The sequence below is a fragment of the Pelophylax lessonae genome, assembly GCF_965119305.1.
Source record: "Pelophylax lessonae genome assembly, chromosome: 1".
Taxonomy (NCBI): domain Eukaryota; kingdom Metazoa; phylum Chordata; class Amphibia; order Anura; family Ranidae; genus Pelophylax; species Pelophylax lessonae.
This window is the reverse complement of record NC_138768.1, coordinates 801129524-801149486: the sequence shown is the minus strand read 5'-3', so window position 1 is coordinate 801149486 and position 19963 is coordinate 801129524. Positions and strand designations below refer to the sequence as shown.

Here is a 19963-nt window from a genome sequence, read left to right as displayed (position 1 = left end):
TTCTCAATCCAATATACTCGTATATTCAGATTTTTACACTATACTATTCTTATGGCTATTTTGCAGATATAACAGATACATTTGCATAGTTTTCTATAACATTTTTCCAGACCTCCCATTGTCATACTACTCTGCCAGAACTTTCATTCACATACCATCTTAAGTTTGGTAAGCTTGCACCATTTTACACTGCCTCATATACACCAACCCTTGTGTGTATGTACACATGGATAACTTATACTTCTTTTATTGTAGATGTGCCTTGCTTTATGTGTCCCCCAAGTGTGTGCATGCCTGGTCCCTTGTGAGCCATTAAGGGGCCACCTCCTTGACTCCACGAATATGTCATCTGGTAAACAGTTCTGACTTTTTAGTTTTAATTTGCTCTGGTTGGTGTTCAATCTTCCCACTCTGTAAGGTATGCCATCTAATGCATAACCAATATGAAAAATAGTATACATTGTCATTTTTTATAATAACATATGCTTCTATTCTAGATGCAATAACCAACTGATGAAGATTTTTTAGTATAATCGAAACACGTTGGAGTCTTCTAAATAGGAATCTGTTTTGGAAATTCCCTTATATTGCTGTTACCTGCGTTGTTTCGGGACAATATTGATTGTATCAATTGGGGTTACTCATACCAGAGCTCATCTTTTAAACAGCACATTCCTTTTTTCCTTGTTTTGATATTGTATTTTAATATTTGTACCAATGAAAGAAATAACTATTTTACATTCCTTGTGTAAATACTAATATGTGTTTGGTGCAATAAAGCATCCCTGCTTTTGATTTACCAAAAGGATCTGTGCTTTCTCTGCCTCTACAGCTGCTTCTTGAATATTCCCCTACTAATCAAGAGATCACCAGATTTCATTGAGCCTATAGACAATATTAGTAATTAGCTCTTTACCTTCTGCTCGCTGTTTTTGGGCACAGTTTCCACAGCACATATCTTTTTTAAATGAGGCTTTATGATGGTATTTCTTGTGTAAACACTAATGGGCTTATTAAACTTAAAGTGATTGTAAAGTCTTGTTTTTTTTGTTTTTTAAATAACAAACATGTTATACTGGTTTTGCACAGAGCAGTCCGATCCTCCTCTTTTTGAGTCCCTCATTGCTACTCCTAGCCCCTCCCTCCTATTGAGTACCCCCCACAGCAAACAGCTTGCTATGGAGGCACCCGAGCCAAACTGCAGCTCCGTGTGTCCATTCAGACACGGAGCTGTCATTCAGCCCTGCACCCGCTCTCTCCTGATTAGCTAACTGACTTTGATTGACAGCCGTGGGAGCCAATGGCGCTGCGGTTGTGTCACAGCCAATCTGGAGGGAAAGTCCCCGGTGGCCGAGGCACTCGTGGACATCGCTGAGAGAGATGGGGTTCAGGTTAGTATTGTGAGGTGCTGGGGAGGCTGCCACAAACAGAAGGTTTTTTTTATCTTAATGCATAGACTGCATTAAGATCCAGGCTGTATCCAGAATGACAAAAAAGAGAATCTGTCTTTCTTAAAGAAGCAGAGAAATGGAGAATCTTCTTTTTGATAAACTCCGACAAGAAGGAAAGATGTAAAAATAATGTCCTGGTTGATGTGAAAGGCAAAAACAACCTTAGGCAACAAGGAATTCCTGGCCCGGAACACTTTTCATTTCGGTAAACAAAAATAGATTCTTTGCTGAACAGGACCACTAGTTTAGACTCTTGCGGAGAAGATTGGCTCAAAGACCTGGCACGCTTAACATTATTCAGCATGGTTGCACCTGTCATGCGATAGATCTTGGCGCCCTCTGTCCTTTATAAGGAGGATAGATGCTCACAGACTTTGCTGACTGGTCTTCAGTTTCCTGATACCTGTGTTCCTGTGTGCTTGCTTCTTCGGGATTTCCTGTTACTGACCCAACTTGCTTCTTGACTTGCTCTTGCTTCTCTCCTGGCTCTAACCTCAGTTTGTTCCACAGACCTGTTTACGATTACCTCCTGTGTATGACACTGGCCTGCCTTCCACCATGTTTCTGTCTACTCCTCTGCCTGACCACTGTGCTCTGACATTTACTTCCTTTCCTGACCACATCTACTGCCTTTTCCAGCCTGCTGTGAGCTGTCAGCACTTCCCAGCATGTCCTCCAGGATCAACTGCTTCCAGTGGTAACATGAAATCAATGCGGAATGGACAGGGTAGCTACACTGGAAACTCCCTGTATAAAGATCTTTATATAGGAATGAATGGCCAAAATTCTCTGAAACAGGGTAGAAAGGGCAGAACCCTGACCCTTTATAGTGCTGAGAGCATATTCCTGGTCAAGACCCAGCTCCAAGAAGTTCATCCAACAGAAGCTTCCTCACATCAAGCGAAGTATGTCTTTCACATCCCAAGATAGACATTACAGAAAGTAGACTTCCCAGCCTTCAGAAATATCGGCTTCATAGATTATGAGATGCCTCTGTCCCTGAGAACCTGGACTTCAACAGCCTTGCTGTTAAAGCCAGTGACTGTTACGCAGAATCGTAAATTGGTTCCTGGGACAGAGAAACCAGGTAGTGCTGGGACTCCACAGCAAAGAGTAGGAATGGCTGGCACACTAGAAAGATGGGGGCACAAAGATAAGCATCCTTGATGTCTTCAGAAACCAGAAAGTCTACCTGATAAGGGGAGGTGATGACAGAGTTTGTGGGGAAGACATTCACAGCTTTGAGAACCAAGATGGGGCAGATGTCCCCTCTGGTTTTGGAAATGGTGAACAGGTTGTAGTAAACCCATGAAACCATTCTGCCACAGGAACATCAGCAATGAAATATGACCAGAGAGGGCTTAAAGAAGATCCACTTATCTGTGTGTTGGCAGGAAGATATTTTTCGATTAGGAAACAAAATAAACTATCACATTGACATATTCCATAGGTACAGGGCTGGTAACATTTTACATGATATACACAGATATATCAGTACCAACCGAAAAAAAAAATAAAAATATAATAAAAATAATATATATATTTCATATAGGTTTATACATTCCTCATGTATGATATAGAAAACGGACTGTCTGTGCCCCGGGTCAGAAAGTTTCACCTTACTTTTTGTCCCTGTGACAATTGGATTTTGAAAAATTTTGGCTGTTGTGGAAACAAGGATTGGTGATAAACCTTCAGTGGAGACACCTTTCTCCCATGATAACTCTTACAGAAGTGAATTTCCCTTCCTAGGGGTAGATTTCCTCCCACTTCCTATTCCTCCCTCTGTTCTTAAGTACAAGTTGTTCGTAACTCGAATGTTCGTAACTCGGGGACTGCCTGTATTGTACTATATAGTGAATAGAAGTATATTAGGAATAAATTCATCTGATACTTCCTCTTGATTTGAGACCCCCAATTTGAGCGCTACTTTACATCGATATATGTTACAGTAACTATTTGCACAGCATTGCCGAAACAAGTTGACACACACCTGTTACCTCTGCACCCCCCCTTTTTGTGAGAATATCTGAGGTCCTCCCTGTGATGCAGCTGACTGACTACTGTACATATATCACTGTATGAAAAAATGTGACTATATAAAAAAAAAAAAAGAAAAGACTGTGGATATAAACATGGTTCATATACAGTGGGTATAGAAATGAATCACCACCCCCCCCCCTCCCTTTAAAATAATCTCATTTTGTTGCTTTGCAACCTGAAATAAAGACAGACACAGTTTTTTCTTTATCCAGCTATATTTACAGTACTCTCACAGTACACAGTACAAAAATTCATAACATACAAGTGAAATATGTAACACCAACATGTCAGAAAAAAATAAGCCAAAATTCAAAAACAGAATTATTGAGTTGGAAAAAGGAACAACCCCCCTCCTAAAAATGACTTGAAAACTCAATCAGATGTAGCTATTTACCTTCTCAATGGCACACAAAGCCATTTGACTTTTAAATGTGATCAGCTGTGGTCATTGTGAATAACTCAGCATGAAAAGAGCTTTCCTGGAGCATTTCAATCCCTAGTAGTTCAACTGAAGCACACAATCAATTATAGGTGGCATGGCACTGTCAAAATATCTCTGGGATAAAGATGTGGACAAGCACAAGTCAGGAGATGGATACAAAAAATGTCAAAGGCTTTATCAGTGCCTAGAAGCACAGTGAAGTATACTATTAGGAAGTGGAAAATATTTGGTACAACACAGACTCCCTGGATCAGGAGGTCACTCCAAACTGGACGAAAGAGCCAGGAGAAAACTGGTCAGAGAGGCTACAAAGAGGCCTACAGCACCTCTGAAGCAGTTGCAGGAATTTATGACAGAGTGGTCATTGTGTGCATGTGACTACAATATACACATTCTCCATCAATGTGGCTTGCATGGGAGGGTTGCGAGAAAAAAAAAAACACTCCTCAAGAAAGGCCACATGCAGTCATGACTGTGCTTTTCCAAAATACAACTTGAAGATTTTGAGGCCACATGGAAAAAGGTGTTCTGGTCAGATGAGACTAAAATGAAATTGTTTCGCCTCAACACCAAATTATATGTCTGGCAGAAATTCAATACAGCTCACCACCCAAATAACACCATTCCTATAGTAAAGCATGGATGTTGTAATATACTGTTATGGGGGTGTTTCTCTGCAGCAGGGATGGGAGCAATTGCCAGTATAGAAGGAAAAATGGATGGGACAAAATACCGTCAAAATCTTGAATAAAATCTGCTGGCCTCTGCCAGAACATTGTCAATGGGAAGAAGGTTTACCTTCTAACATGACAATGACCCAAAGCACACAACAAAAATGACCACACAGAGGTTGAAGGAGAAACAGGTTCATGCATGGCCTAGTCAGAGCCCAAACTTAAACCCCATTGAAAATCTGTGGAATTACTTGAAGACTGCAGTCCACAAACGGTCACCATCAAATTTAACTGAACTTGAGAAGTCCTGCAAAGAAGAGTGGGCAAATATTGCAAAGTCTAGATATGCAAAGTTAGTAGAGACATATCACAACAGACTAAAGGCTGTAATTAAAGCAAAGGGGGTTCAACAAAATGCTGACACAAGAAGGTGATCCTGTTTCCATTTCAGTGATTCTGTTTTTTATTTTTTTGGGTTTTTTTTCTGACATGTTGGTGTTATATCTTTCACTTGAATGTTATAAATACAGCTGGATAAAACAAAAATGTGTCTCTCTTCATTTCAGGCTGCAAAGCAACATGTGATTCTTTTCTATACCCACTGTACATGTGTTTGATTGTTTATACATTTCTCCAATGTTTTCCTGAGAAACTTGGTTATGTTTATTCAGTGGAGTAGGGATAGAGAACTATCCTTACTTACTTGAACTATTAGCAAATGCACAGGCCTCCCCCATTTTGTATAAAGTAGAGTACTTCCTGGGGTGGATGGTAGATTTGCGAGCAGCTGATTTCTTAGGGATGATTGAACTTGAGAGACACCTTTCCCTTAGAACTTGGGCTTCAACAATCAAGCCTTTTAGACCAGTGATCAAGAAACATGATGGTGTGGCCCCTGTGACAGAGAATCTGGTCAACCTGGTAAGTCCAACAGAGAGTCCACTAGGTATATGAGTACTACATCCTCCTGGGTCAGGTCGGTGAGTATGAGGATCATTGGAACACCCTCCTTCTCTAGCCTTTAAAGCAGATGGGAAAGAAGCTTTAGTGCAGGAAAAGCATAGGTTAAGTTGAACTGATCCCATGTAGTCACCAGGACATCCATTGTGAAAGGCTGAGGAACTCTGGTCCCATAGACAAACATGTCCAGCTTGCTGTTGAAGCTGGATGCTAGAAGATCCATGTCTAGTGCCCCCACTTGTGAAAAAGGTCTGGAAACACCTGTGGGTAGAGAAAACCTTCCTCTGTAACCATACGCTGATGAATGAGAAAGTTCTGCTAATTTCCAATGGTTGGAATGTGCACTGCAAACAAGGCTGGAATTGGAAGTTCAGCCCAAGTTAGAATGATATCTGCTTCTCCTTAAGCTGCACAACTTCTTGTTCCCCACTGATGGTTGATATAAGTCACAGCCTGAATCCTGGACAGGTGGTTTCTTAGATGAGTGGGACAACTGAATTGCCCGTAATTGCAGGTTGTTGATTGGGAGCGAGGTTTCCACTGGCAACCAAGTCCCCTGTACCAAGAGAGTTTCCAGGGCAGCCTGATAGATGGAAATCCACCATTCTGGGGCAAGCCACATTCTGCTAGCATGCAAATGGAATGACCCAGAGACTAGTTCTGTTTGTCCCACACAACTAAAACATTGACTTGCAATCATCTGGAGTGAAACGTGGTGTATTGTACTGCCTCAAAGGAGGCTACCTTTGGGCCCGAGATCCTAATGCAAAAGCAGATGGTAGAGCATCCTCTGGACTCTAAGGTCTGAACCTGGGAGTGGAGGGCCAAGATTTTGCTGGATGAAGAGAGGAAGACCCTGGGCTGGATTGTATTCAGAATCAGGTCCAGATACTTCAAGTGGCGGGTCGGTTCCAGCACCTGACTTCTGGACATTTATGATCCATCCAAACCTCTGCAGAGTCTGCACAATCTGTTGGACATTGGCTAACAAGGCATGGACCAAAATGTAATCTATGAATGGAAGACACAGACCTTTCATTCATTCATAGATCACTTTTCAATGATAGAAGCTATAGTCCAGAATTCATGAATTGAGTAGGAGGTGGGAAAGAGAGGCCAAAGTTGGCACTCTTGTTGAGTGCCTGTCACAAGCACAGGCACAGCCACGCTGGTGTCTTCACATTAGTAGAGGAAAATTCCAAATTGTGAGTGATCACGAGAACAGGAAGAGAGGTAAAATCTTCCAATGAGGACACTAGTTCTGGTGACCCTGGTGACCACCAGAAATTTCCCTTACTTGGGAGGGATTTCCATACAATTCCTGTTCTTAATATGGCACAGGAAATAAAGTAAAATCTCCCTAATGGGACACAGATGGCCAAAAAAAAAAAAAAAACAGTCAGTGGTTTTAATCCTCATTTATACAATCCAAAATGAAAAAAAAAAAAAAAAAGTTTTGCTCTCAGTACTACTCAAAAAAAAGTTGATACACACTCATCAGCACATCTAAAAAGCTGGACTCTATTTGATGCATGCACCATAATGATATACAATGCATCCTGAAAGTATTCACAACCTTTCACTTTTTTCCCACATTTTGTCATGTTACAGCCTTATTCCAAAATGGATTAAAATAATTATTTTCCCCAAAATTCTACAAACCATACCCCATGATGACAATGTAAAGGATTTAGTTTGAAATCTTTGCAAACTTATTAAAAATAAAAAACAAAAAAAAAAATACTTTGTTTAAGCACCTTTGTCACCAATTACAGCCTCAATTATTTTTTAATATGATGGCACAAGCTTGGCACACCTATTTTTGGGCAGTTTTTTCCTATTGTTGTTTGCAGGACATCTTAAGCTCCATCAGGTTGGATGGGGAGCGTCGATGCACAGCCATTTTAAGATCTCTCCAGAGATGTTCAATCAAGTTCAAGTTAGGGCTCTGGCTGGGCCTCTCAAGGACATTCAAAGAGTTGTTACTCTGTGAGGACATTCACTCCTTTGTTATCTTGGCTGTGTGCTTAGGGCCATTGTCCTGTTATAAGATTAACCTTCGCCCCGGTCTGAGGTCCAGAGTGCTCTGGAACAGGTTTTTTTTATCAAGGATGTCTGTGTAAATTGCTGCATTCATCTTTCCCTCGATCCTGATTAGTCTCCCAGTTCCTGCCCCTGAAAAACCTCCCAACAGCATGATGTTGCCACCACCATGCTTCACTGTAGGGATGGTATTGGCCAGGTGATGAGCGGTGCCTGGTTTCCTCCAGACATGACGCCTGCCATTCAGGCCAAAGAGTTCAATCTGTGTTTCATTAGACTAGAGAATTCTGTTTCTCATGGTCTAAGAGTCCTTCAGGTGCCTTTTGGTAAACTCTAGGTGGGCTATAATGTGCCTTTTACTGGGGAGTGGCCTCCATCTGTACTCTACCTTACAGGCCTGATTGTTGGAGTGCTGGAGAGATGGTTGTTCTTCTAGAAGGTCCTCCTCTCTTGCTGGAGCTCTGTCAGAGTGACCATCAGGTCCTTGGTCACCTCTCTGACTAAGGACCTTCTCCCCTGATCGCTCAGTTTGGCCGGGCGGCCCCCTCTAGGAAAAGTCCTGGAGGTGCCAACCGTCTTTCATGTATGGATGATGGAGGCCTTTGGGACCTTCAATGCTGCAGAACCTTTTCTGTACCCTTCCCCAGATCTGTGCCTCGATACAATCCTGTCTCAGAGTTCTACAGACAATTCCTTAGACTTCATGACTTGGTTTGTGCTCTGACATGCACTGTTAACTGTGGGACCTTATATAGACAGGTGTATGCCTTTACAAATCATGTCCAATCAACTGAATTTACCACAGGCGGACTCCAATCAAGTTGTAGAAACATCTTAAGGATGTTCAGTGGAAACAGGATGCACCTGAGCTCAATTTTGAGTGTCAGGGCAAAGGCTGTGATCACTTACTGTATGTATATGTGATTTTTTATTTTTAATACATTTGCAAATATTTCAAACAAACTTCTTTCACATTGTCATTTTGGGGCATGGTTTGTAGAATTTTGAGGAAAATAATGAATTGAATCTATTTTGAAGTAAGGCTGTAACAATACAAAATGTGGAAAAAGTAAAGTGCTGCAAATACTTTCCGGATGCACTGTACATAGGATTTAGGTGGCCTGGTTGTATCTGACAGGGTCATTTCCGAATTAGAAATGTAAGTACAACAACAGCCATCACAAATAGCTTTGGATGGGTAACATTGAGAGTTTTCAATTTTCTGAAACGTATGCAAAAGTTGAAATCAGGAAAATAAAGTTATGTATGTACTGTGTTACCTAACTTACCCTTCCCCTCCTTTCAGGGTTGGAGACCTACTGTAGACACATTGTTTGATACCATGACAACACAACATTGTAATTGTATTATATATTTAGGCAAATTTATCCTTTGATCTCTATATTCTTGCTGATAGAATACTTTCAATGCTCGGTCTTGTTTTGTTGCGAACCCTCGTATTCATATTGTCAACTATTGAATTAGGTTTGCTATTTTTTTTGTACTATTTATGACTGCACTATTAAACTGACAATCATACATGTGCTTTTGTGTTTTGTTCGAAACCTTTAAAAAAACAAAAAAAACAAAAGAAAAACATTGAAACAGAAAAGATGTATTAAATGTAGAAATAAAGTGTTTTTGGGATTTGCATTGGCTTGGTTAGAGCAGGTCTAAGCAATGCCCCTGAAAACAGGCTAAACTGACAATATCAGAAATCTATTGTATTAGGTACAATAGAGAAAAGCCTTACACAGGAGGTCAAGCACCAATGCATCCTAAAAAATATATCATTATCCAGTTATTCTGTATTCAAAATGATTTCATATAATCCAAAATCTTCCATCAGGAACAGGACAACAGGAAATGCATTTATAATGACTCCGATATACCAAGACATGCATAATTTTAATTGAAAATGTAGATGACAGTTCAGTGGTGAATGGTCACAGTAATTGTTTCCGTTTCTTTGAATAATCTCCATAATTGCTTTTAATGATGGCACAAACGTCTTTCATACCTTGCTAAGCCTTATCAGAGCTGAAACTCATTACACACATCTGAACTTATAATAAGTTCCCTATAACTCGACATGAAGTTTAATGAGATCAGGAGAGTGTGAGGTTTAGACTTGCAGCCGAGTGAATTGATGATTGACATAACAATGTAAGAGGGAATGTGACACGTTGATACATCGGGACATTTTATCTTTATTTTACTTTAAGGTATTCAATTTCCACCAATATTTACCCAGTTACACATAAGTTAAAGAACACCTCTGGGCTAAACAATACCTTTTATGAAGTTAATATCACTATATAACATGTAAGATGGTTGATACCTTAAATCACACTTCTGGAATAGACTGCTGTCTATCTACATCTCTGCTTGATTTAAAGCACTAAACCCACCAAGTTAAAGCGGAGTTCCGGGCAAAAAAAAATGTTTAAGCTAAAAATACCCCCGGGACAGTCAGGGCTAGTGCATTTAACCTCCCTGGCGGTATGATTCTTTCCGATTTTAGGTGCTGAAAGCGGTACCGTTATTTTGTATGTAATTCTTAAGAATGAGCAGCCCAAACCAACTATTTACATATGATTTTTTTTTTTTTTTTACTGTGCGTTCTTCTTTATAACATCTTGGGTATGATAAAGTTTGAAACACAAAATCATAAATTAAAATATAATAAATAACTATAAATAAGTTAAAAGTATGTATATATATGTATACGTATATTATATATATATATATTATATATATATATATAACGTATGTTATATATATATATATATATATATATATATATATATATATATATATACACATACATACATACATACACACACACACACACATATATATGTATATATATATACACATATATACATAAAAGGTACAGTAAAACTGCAGGGAAGGGCACTGGGGGGGGGGGGCATACTAATGTGAATTTATTTTATTTTGTAATTTATTAGTGTGTTTGGTGTGTTTTACTATTTGAATTTGTCGCCGGTTCCACCCCCTTGCGAGCGTCACGTCGCAGGAGACGGAAGCCGGGGCACACAGAGCATCGGGAGGAAGATCCGGTCGGCGCACACTGCCGGGATACATTGCTGGATCCCGGGGACAAGGTGAGTACCCTCTCTTACAGGATCCAGCGATGCTCCCTAGCTGTACCCCGAGTGTGGCTCGGGGTTACCGCTAATGGCTCTGAAATTTCACCCTGAGCCACACTCGGGAATACCGCTAAGGAGGTTAAGCAACAATAGTCTCTGAACTGTCCCCTGTTTCACTTACCTGTAAGAAGAAATACTTACCTTGAAAATGTCTTGTCCAGCGCTGCTATCTCAGGTGTGGGCAGCTGAAGCCGGAGTGTCCCTCTTCGTGTCCTCTTCGGTGACGTCGGAGTCCCAGAATGCCCTGCTCGTCACTTCCGGGGCAAGCGCGTCATCCCTGAACAGATTCTGCGCATGCCCAGAAGCTGTTCAGCAGGGAATGACGCGCCTGCACCGGAAGTGATGAGTGACACCGCGCATTGACTCCTGGGATTGATGACGCTCATCTCCCAGGAGTCAATGCAAGGAGGAAGTGACATTGGGGGCCGTGTCCGCAGAGGGAGGAAGAGGAAGGAAGGTAAGTATATTTTTATTAAAAAGAAGGTAAGTAAAACAAAAAAAAATGTAATCATCCAATTCTTTTTCAGGTGTTTTTAAGCTAGCGGATGGTGCAAACTTCATTTTTAGGGTGGAACTCCGCTTTAAAGTGTAACTAAACCCAGAAACAAAAAAATTTATTTATGGTAGCTTACTAATCATTGGATGTGGTGGCTGCATAATTTTATTTAGGTTTTTTTCCCTCTGTTTTTACCTGGTGATCAGATTCTAATTGGACGAGGTAGAGAGCGTGACGTCGTTGCCCCGCCTCTCCACCTCATTCAATCAGAAAATGATCTGCATTCAATCAGGAAATGCAAAGCATTCTTTGAATGGCGTCTGTGCCGTGCAGTCGACCTTCTGTGTTCAGAATGCAGTAGGGTAGCCACATAGCATGGGAACCAGAAGTAAGTGGAAATCATTAGAGGAACGGTGTCTACTTCTGTGATTTCCAACTTTAGGGGCCATCAGCCAGGTATGGTATACCCATAGGGTATTATTGGTACAAGCTGGATCCTTGTGACTATGTATACAATATGCTCAGCCTTTTTACTTATTATCACAATATTCTAAACTAGATTAGTACCAGAAATAAATAAATAATATGTTAACTGCAAAGAGGAAACTCTGGCAGGGATGTGTTGCTTTGGCCAACTCTTCTTTGGCTCCAGGCCCCTGAGATGGAAAGGAGGCTGTGCATATTTCTTATCCAGTCCTACTTGTTTAGTTAATTCCGCCATTCAAAGTGAACACATCACATCATGAAAATGACAATTTTATACCTTATAATAATAATAACAATAATAAAAATAATAATAATAACAATAATAATATAAATAATAAAATCATACCCTCTCCCACCAATAGGTTTCAGGGATGGGCAGGTGATCAACACGAGCTGAGCGCACTTTCATTATTTTATGGACTTCAGAAGTCAGATCAGGAAAATTTCTATTAAGATCAATGTTCTGAGCGGTCATTCTTCCATTTGTCCACCCATTGTATCCAGCACCCTGGAAGAGAAATACATTGCATCAGATTACAAACCTCCTGAAATGTACCCCAATTGGTCAGCACAGGTTCATTCCATAAGGATTGTGCCTCCCTTTTCCTAAAGCCTTTATATTCCCACAGAAATATTGTTAAAGATTAAAGAGGTTGTAAACTCGTTTTGTTTTTTTTTGTTTTTTTTCCACCCTGCAAGAGAAAGACATAATGAGCTAGTATGCATCGCATACTAGCTCATTATGCAATACTTACCTTAGAACGAGCCCCCGCCGTGCTGCTCACTCACCTCTATGACGGGTGACATGTCCAGTCGCCAGTCTTCCGGGATCGCGGCATCCGGCCATCTGATTGGCCGGAGCCGCGGTGATGTCACTCCCGCGCATGCGCGCGAGAGCCGACAGTCACGGCACGGGACTCTGAAGGAACGGCACGAGTGGCCGTTCCTTCAGAGCGCATGCGCCAGTGATGTCACTGGCTGCATGTAAGGTAAATATCTCCTAAATGGTGCATGTTTAGGAGATATTTACAGTACCTATAGGTAAGCCTTATCATAGGCTTACCTATAGGTGCAAGTTGTAGAGGAGGGTTTACTTCCTCTTTAACTCCAACAGTTAAATAAAGATTGCCTTTTAAAACAGTGACATAATTATTAAAAAAAAAAATTAATCTAATTTAAATACAGCTAATAAAAGTACCCAAATCTATTTTTTTAATTAGTTTGCTGTGTTCATCCTGCATAAAACCTAGCACACACGATCAGAAAATATCGCTTTCAAAGCAGTCATATGATAATCTGATTGTTAGTACACAGCTTTTGCGAGCTGATCACAACAGTTTATCCTAAATTTTCCAAAGGGACAAAAATGAAAATGTTTCTTGCACGAAACAGTACAAATACAATGCAATACGTTACATCACTTCCAAGTTTTTATTCTGTCATACGAGAATTTTTGCAACTTTAATAATCTCTTCATTTTCGATACGGAGACTAGCATGCAAAAAAAGAAACGGACGATTATTCATCCGATAATATTTATGTGTATACCAGGCTTAAAGCGGAGTTCCACCCATTTTTAATAGGTTGGAATACATAGCTGTATGTAATCCCCTTTAAAATGGCTTTTACCAATGGAAACTTTTTTTTTTTTTTTTGCTAGTAAGTACCTTAATTTCGGCATTATTGCTCCTCTCCTCACTTCCTGGTCCGATCGGCGATGACGTCATTCGGCGATCCGCAGTGTCTGCTGGGATGTATTCTATTCCAGAAATCTCGGAGTAGCTGTATCTGTACTGAGCCGTGCCTGCCCCGCCTCCGCCCCGCCTCCGCCCCGCCTCCTCTCATTGAGTTGCATTGTATGAATGTATTAAGGCCGTTCTCTGCCCCGCCTCCGCCCCGCCTCCTCTTACAAATCAATGAGAGGAGGCGGGGCAGAGGCGGGGCAGAGAACAGCCTTAATACATTCATACAATGCAACTCAATGAGAGGAGGCGGGGCGGAGGCGGGGCAGAGAACAGCCTTAATACATTCATACAATGCAACTCAATTAGAGGAGGCGAGGCGGAGGCGGGGCAGGCACGGCTCAGTACAGATACAGCTACTGCGAGATTTCTGGAATAGAATACATCCCAGCAGACACTGCGGATCGCCGAATGACGTCATCGCCGATCGGACCAGGAAGTGAAGTGAGGAGGAATAAAGCCGAAATTAAGGTATTTACTAGCAAAAAAAAAAAAAAAAAGTTTCCATTGGTAAAAGCCATTTTAAAGGGGATTACATAGATCTAAAGTTCCAAAAATGGGTGGAACTCCACTTTAAGAGAGAGAGAGGATGTAGAAGTAATTTAGGCTTATCTTTTATATTGCTGGTAATCTAACACTGGGAACTTGCTGACATGAAAGAGCAGTGTTAATATAGTAAGTACAATTCATTTACTATCCAGCAGCAGATTAGGTGTTGGCAGTGGCCAACCTGTGATACTGAGATGAAGGGGAGAAAACTAGGGTCCTCTGCATGCTAAGTTGGCTGCCAGGGTAAATGGAGGCAGCGGGGTTGATTTACTAAAGTGGTGAACAGCCTATTTGCCTTAGTAGTAAATCAACCCCTTTGCCTCCAGGCCTATCAAGGCCCTATCAAGACTTTATCTACATGGAAGAACTCTTGTGTTGCAGGGTGGAGACCGCAAGTCAGGTACAGTAAGTGGGAACAGAGGGCTCTTGCTGGCCCTGATTGCATGATTGAGTTGCAGTGAGAATATGGATATACAGTAGTTTAGTGTCACTTTAATTACACAAAAAAGCATAACAAGTTATTCCGTTCTGTACCAATCGCAACAAAAAAACCCCCTTAAAATTGATGACATTATCCTATTAAAATTGCAGGCTATCAGGGAACCCAACAAAAAAATTGGCCCCAGTCAATCTCCTTTAAAACTATGAAGCAAGTAGTATTAATTATTATTCTGGTCTGAACTCCAGGAATGTTTTTCAAAGTTCAGAAAGTTACTGCAGCACAATACATAGTTTGACCAAAACTACTGTTCTTTGTAGTTTACCGCTGTAAGTTTCCAAGAGCTAATTTAATTTCCCCTATGATGGAAAAGGCCATTTATAACGGGTGTCAAACTCAATTTCATCATGGGCCCTATCAGCATTATGGTTGCCCTCAAGGTTGTATCTGTAGGACAAGATTTCCAGAGCATTCCACCCCCCCCTTATATCATATATCTAGAGCCCCCCCCCACCATCAGAATTCATCACAGTGCGCCCCTCTTACCTTGCGCTAATGCAAACCTGGGAAGCAGAAAGTGCACTGTCTGGAGGAGGACCAAAGGAGGGCTGGAGTCAGCAGCCAGAGTCTGCTGAAAGTTGCGATTAGGGGGGTGGAAACAATGGGGTGCTTTGACTGCACAGAGAGGTGAAGGATATGTAGGAGGTCTCAAGTCTTTTGCAGACTGTAACAGGTTTTCTTCTAGAATTGCCCTGTATTTGGCTCCACCCATCTTCCCATCAACTCTGATCAGCTTCCCTGTCACTGCTGAAGAAAAGCATCCCCGCAACATGAGGCTGCCACCACCATGTTTCACAGTGGGGATGGTGTGTTCAGGGTGCTGTGCAGTGTTAGTTTTCTGCCACACATAGCATTTTGCTTTTAGGCCAAAAAGTTCCATTTTGGTCTCATCTGACCAGAGCACCTTCTTCCACATGTTTGCTGTGCTCCCCACATGGCTTCTCGCAAACTACAAACAGGACTTCTTATGGCTTTCTTTCAACAATGGCTTTCTTCTTGCCACTCCTTCATAAAGGCCAGATTTGTGGGGTGCATGACTAATAGTTGTCCTGTGGACAGATTCTCCCACCTGAGCTGTGGATCTCTGCAGCTCCTCCAGAGTTACTATGGGTAACTACACCTCTTGGCTTCTTCTCTGATAAATGCTCTCTTTGCCCGGCTTGTCGGTTTAGGTGGACGGCCATGTCTTGCTAGGTTTGCAGTTGTGCCATACTCTTTCCATTTTCGGATGATGGATTGAACAATGCTCCTTGAAATGTTTAAAGTTTAGGATATTTTTTTAAAACCTAACCTTGCTTTAAACTTTTCCACAACTTTATCCCTGACCTGTCTGGTGTGTTCCTTGGCATTTATGATGCTGTTTGTTCACTAAGGTTCTCTAACAAACCTCTGAGGGTTTCACAGAACAGCTGTATTTATACTGAGATTAAATTACACACAGGTAGATTATTTACTAATTAGGTGACTTTTGAAGGCAATTGGTTTACAAGATTTTAGTCAAGGGTATCAGAGTAAAGGGGGCTGAATACAAATGCACCACACACTTTTCACACTATTTATCATTTTCCTTCAACTTTACAAATATGTGCCACTTTGTGTTGGTCTATCACATAAAATCCCAAATAAAATAATTTTTTGGTTGTAACATGACATTTTGAAAATTTCAAGGGGTATGCATACTTTTTCAAGTCACCGTAAGTGATTTATAGGGATTAATTTTGTGTTGTATCTATATTATGACATTTTATACATACTTTATGAATCATCTAGAGCAGTGGTCCTCAACCCTAGCCTACAGGGCCCACTAACAGGCCAGGTTTGCAAGATAACTGAAATACATCTCAGGTGATATCATTTGCTGCTCAGTGATTGCAGTACTCTAGTCTGCATCTCCCCAAGGTAATACTTAAAATCTGGCCTGTTAGTGGGCCCTGAGGACCAGAGTTGAGGACCACTGATCTAGAGAGTTAATAACTATCAGAGTAGGGCTGGAGAATAAGCACAATATTTTGACCAATAAATACCAACAGTAAAAATTAGTTTTACCTCTTCAGATGCCAACTCATAGCCATCTGGGTTCATTGAAGGAAAAAGGTGGATTCTTGTAGTGTTGATCAATGCCTGGATCCTGGGATTGCCAAGGATATATTCTGAGCACAGATACTGGGCAAGATAGATCAGTAACTCCCTGCCAACCACTTCGTTTCCATGCATGTTGCCAATGTAACGGAATTCCGGCTTTACTGTAGAAACAATTGAAAATATGATGATTTGATCCATAATTTTATGGTCAAATAAACTCAGTAATGTCTACACAGCAGCCAAAAGTAAGAAAAAAATAACATTTGCCTCCTGATGCCCTGTTCACACCACTGCATATGCCTCATCCTGCACATAATGTGCATACAGTGGCATGTGTTTTTGAGTTATCATGCTAGGATGCAATCTTTTCTTTTTTAACTTATGCTATTACATATGTAAAAGTTGTTTTTTTAACCCTTTTTTTTCTGGCTTGTTTGCTTTTACTATGCACTGCAATGCACTGTGATGAGTTACAGCTCGTTGTAACCTGCTAAGTAAAAATGTACCATGTCTAGGAGCCCTAATAACTGGATACAGTTTGTCAATACCCCTCCCTCAGTATAGGCATGGATGACAGTTTCAGACATTGCTCTTGAAACCTCTTATGGAGGGTGGTGCAGAGGCGTAACTAGAACCTTCAGGGCCCAGATGCAGGAAACAAAGAAGGGCCCCCGGACCCCTGGCTGGGGCCCTTCCCTTCCAGCCTGGGGCTCTTCCCACTGATCCTGGGGCCTTTTACTCTTGTTGCGGAGCCCCTTTATTACGGTCCCACAGCGGGACCCTTTCACAAGTTCTGCAGTGGGCCCCCTTCCGGCCATCTTGGGGCCTCCTCACAGTGGTGGAATGCCAGAGCCTGGTTGCAAGTGTGACCTTTGTGACCCTGGAAGTTCACCCACTGGTATCAGTAGTTTTTATTTTTTGGTATTTTAATTGTATTATTTTTATCGTTTTATTTTATATTTTTTCAATGTCATTGACTATGACTCTGCCCATTAAGAAAAGGAAAGAGCTGATAAATTGCATATTTACAGACCTCTTCCTGGTTCTCTATTGTGACACATCCCCTGCAGCAGCTGGCAGAAGAGGGGAGGTAGCACAGTGGGGGGGGGGGGGGATTTAGCCAGGGAAGCACACAGGGGCCCAGAGACAGCAGAATACAAGTGAACTGGATAGGAGGAATGGCAGAGGCAGCATACAGAGGAACCAATCTCCTCCATTTTCCTCCTGCAGCTACAGTAGGAAAAAGGAGGACAGTGATTTCTCTACATGCTGTCCCCACCACTCCTCCTATCCAGGTGTACAGGGGAGCCACACAGGCCCCGTGGAGCATGGGGCCCAGGTTGCAATTGCAACCCCTGCAACTCCTGTAGTTACGCTCCTGGGGTGGTGTGATATATAGTAGGTTTTCATTTTTGTTAGTCTTTTTTCTCATCATAAAAAATTATATACATTGCATACCACCAAAATGCTTGAGAAATACTCATGGTTGTCTGGTGTGATCAGTTGTTTGAATTTCAGGCCTACAGTATGTATTGTAACTGTTGTACTTTGTGTAACCAACCTTTCTGTCTATTGTATAAATGCATGGGTCACGGGGCTCCATTCACGAAGCAGTATCATACCGCATCTGAGTAAGCAGAAAGATAGCGCATAGCGTTTTAAAACAAAAAATTCACAAAAAATTGCTACTAAAATACCGGTATTTTATGAAGTCATGTGGTATTTTAGTAATAAAAGCCTGAGGTAATTTTCCCCCGGCTGCAGCCGGCATCTTTACCACAGGCTTTCACTGGCTGGTTATCAAGGAGCGGGCAGCCACTGGGGTCCTTAACAACCAGTAACTGTCATGGTTGTCAAGGAGCGGGCGGCTGCCACATCCTTAACAACCAACCATCAGCTGTCAGTGGGGATCTCCTCTTACAGCTGAAAGTAAAAAAAAAAAACAATTGCCGGCAAATCAAAAATTGGGAAAATTGGGTGTCCACTCTCCTGGAATTTATAGACTTCATATCCAACAATAATTATAATTTAAAATTCACTGTTCAATATGATACCCAACAAATAGCCTTTCTTGACACCACAATATATCTTACACCTGAGGGCAATATTTACACCTCCCTATACCGTAAAAATACGGCAGGAAATACTATACTTCATTATACTAGTAGTCACCCGCGATCCCTAATACGCAGTATCCCGTATTCACAATATCTTAGAATACGACGTAACTGCTTTTTGGATGATGATTATAAACAAGAAGCTAAGGCCCTACAGCAAAGGCTCTTGGTCCGTGGCTACAGCAAGAAATTACTCAAAAAAGCTTATCCAAGAGCTAATCTCCAACCACGGGATAGGCTTATTTTTGGGTCACGTCAGACTAAACCCTCAAATACTACCAAATTAGTCACTAAATACAGCTCCCAACACCAAACCATACGAAAAATCTTGGATAATAATTGGCACTTCCTAGCAGACGATATCACGGTCTCAAAATACATCAAACCCTACCCAGAGATAGTTTACCGTAAATCTGCCTCACTTAGAGACAAACTTGTACATAGTCATCACAAACCAAAGAAGGAGGAGGATTATTATGGAGCAGTGGGGGGCTATGGTACTTACAAATGTGGCCAATGCTCAGAATGCCCCTGGGTGAAAGAGGGGTACACCTCCCTTCTACCTCGGGGAGGGATTTTGAGACCTAGGTTTAGGGCTACTTGCCTTACTGAGGGTGTTGTTTATTTAGCTACATGCCTCTGTGGGGCGTTTTATGTAGGCAAAACAATTAGACCCTTTGCGAAACGCATCCAAGACCATCTCTACTATATGGACACTGGACTTATGTCTACACCCATTTGTAGGCATGTAGGCCTGAATCATAATTTTGACCCCCATTCCATTAAATTCATTGTATTAGAAGCAATTAAGAAGAACCCCAGAGGTGGTAACTATGACAATGCAATTCTTAAGGCAGAAGTAAAGTGGATCTATAAATTACAGGCCACTAGGCCACCAGGTTTAAATACAGCCTTATCATTTAAACCTTTTTTGGAATGAATCCAGGGCTGTATTACTGCTTACTATATACATATAACCATAAAACTAATAAAACCCCCCCCCCCCTCCGTTTCTCCTGAAACTCCTCATGTGATCATGTTTTGTATTGTCTATATTGTCCATTTACCTATTGATTCAGCATTTAGACAAACCGAAACACTGTATTAACATCACAGTAATCCATCGTGTTGCCAGAGTTTAGGATAGGATACTATTGTATACCTTCCATGTCATTAATTTTATGTTGCTTACAATTAATTAATTCA

The 19963-nt window shown here is 41.3% G+C and overlaps 1 protein-coding gene across 1 annotated transcript in view; it reads right to left on the bottom strand.

Moving 5' to 3' along the window:
• CPZ (carboxypeptidase Z) overlaps window positions 1-19963 on the bottom strand; it is a 158342-nt gene that overhangs the window by 68402 nt on the left and 69977 nt on the right. Inside the window, exons 5-6 of the mRNA XM_082248384.1 lie at window positions 16605-16801; window positions 12115-12276 (exon numbers count right to left, since the gene is read on the bottom strand). Of these exons, the coding sequence (XP_082104510.1) occupies window positions 12115-12276; window positions 16605-16801 (359 nt within the window). The remainder of the gene's footprint in view (window positions 1-12114; window positions 12277-16604; window positions 16802-19963) is intronic.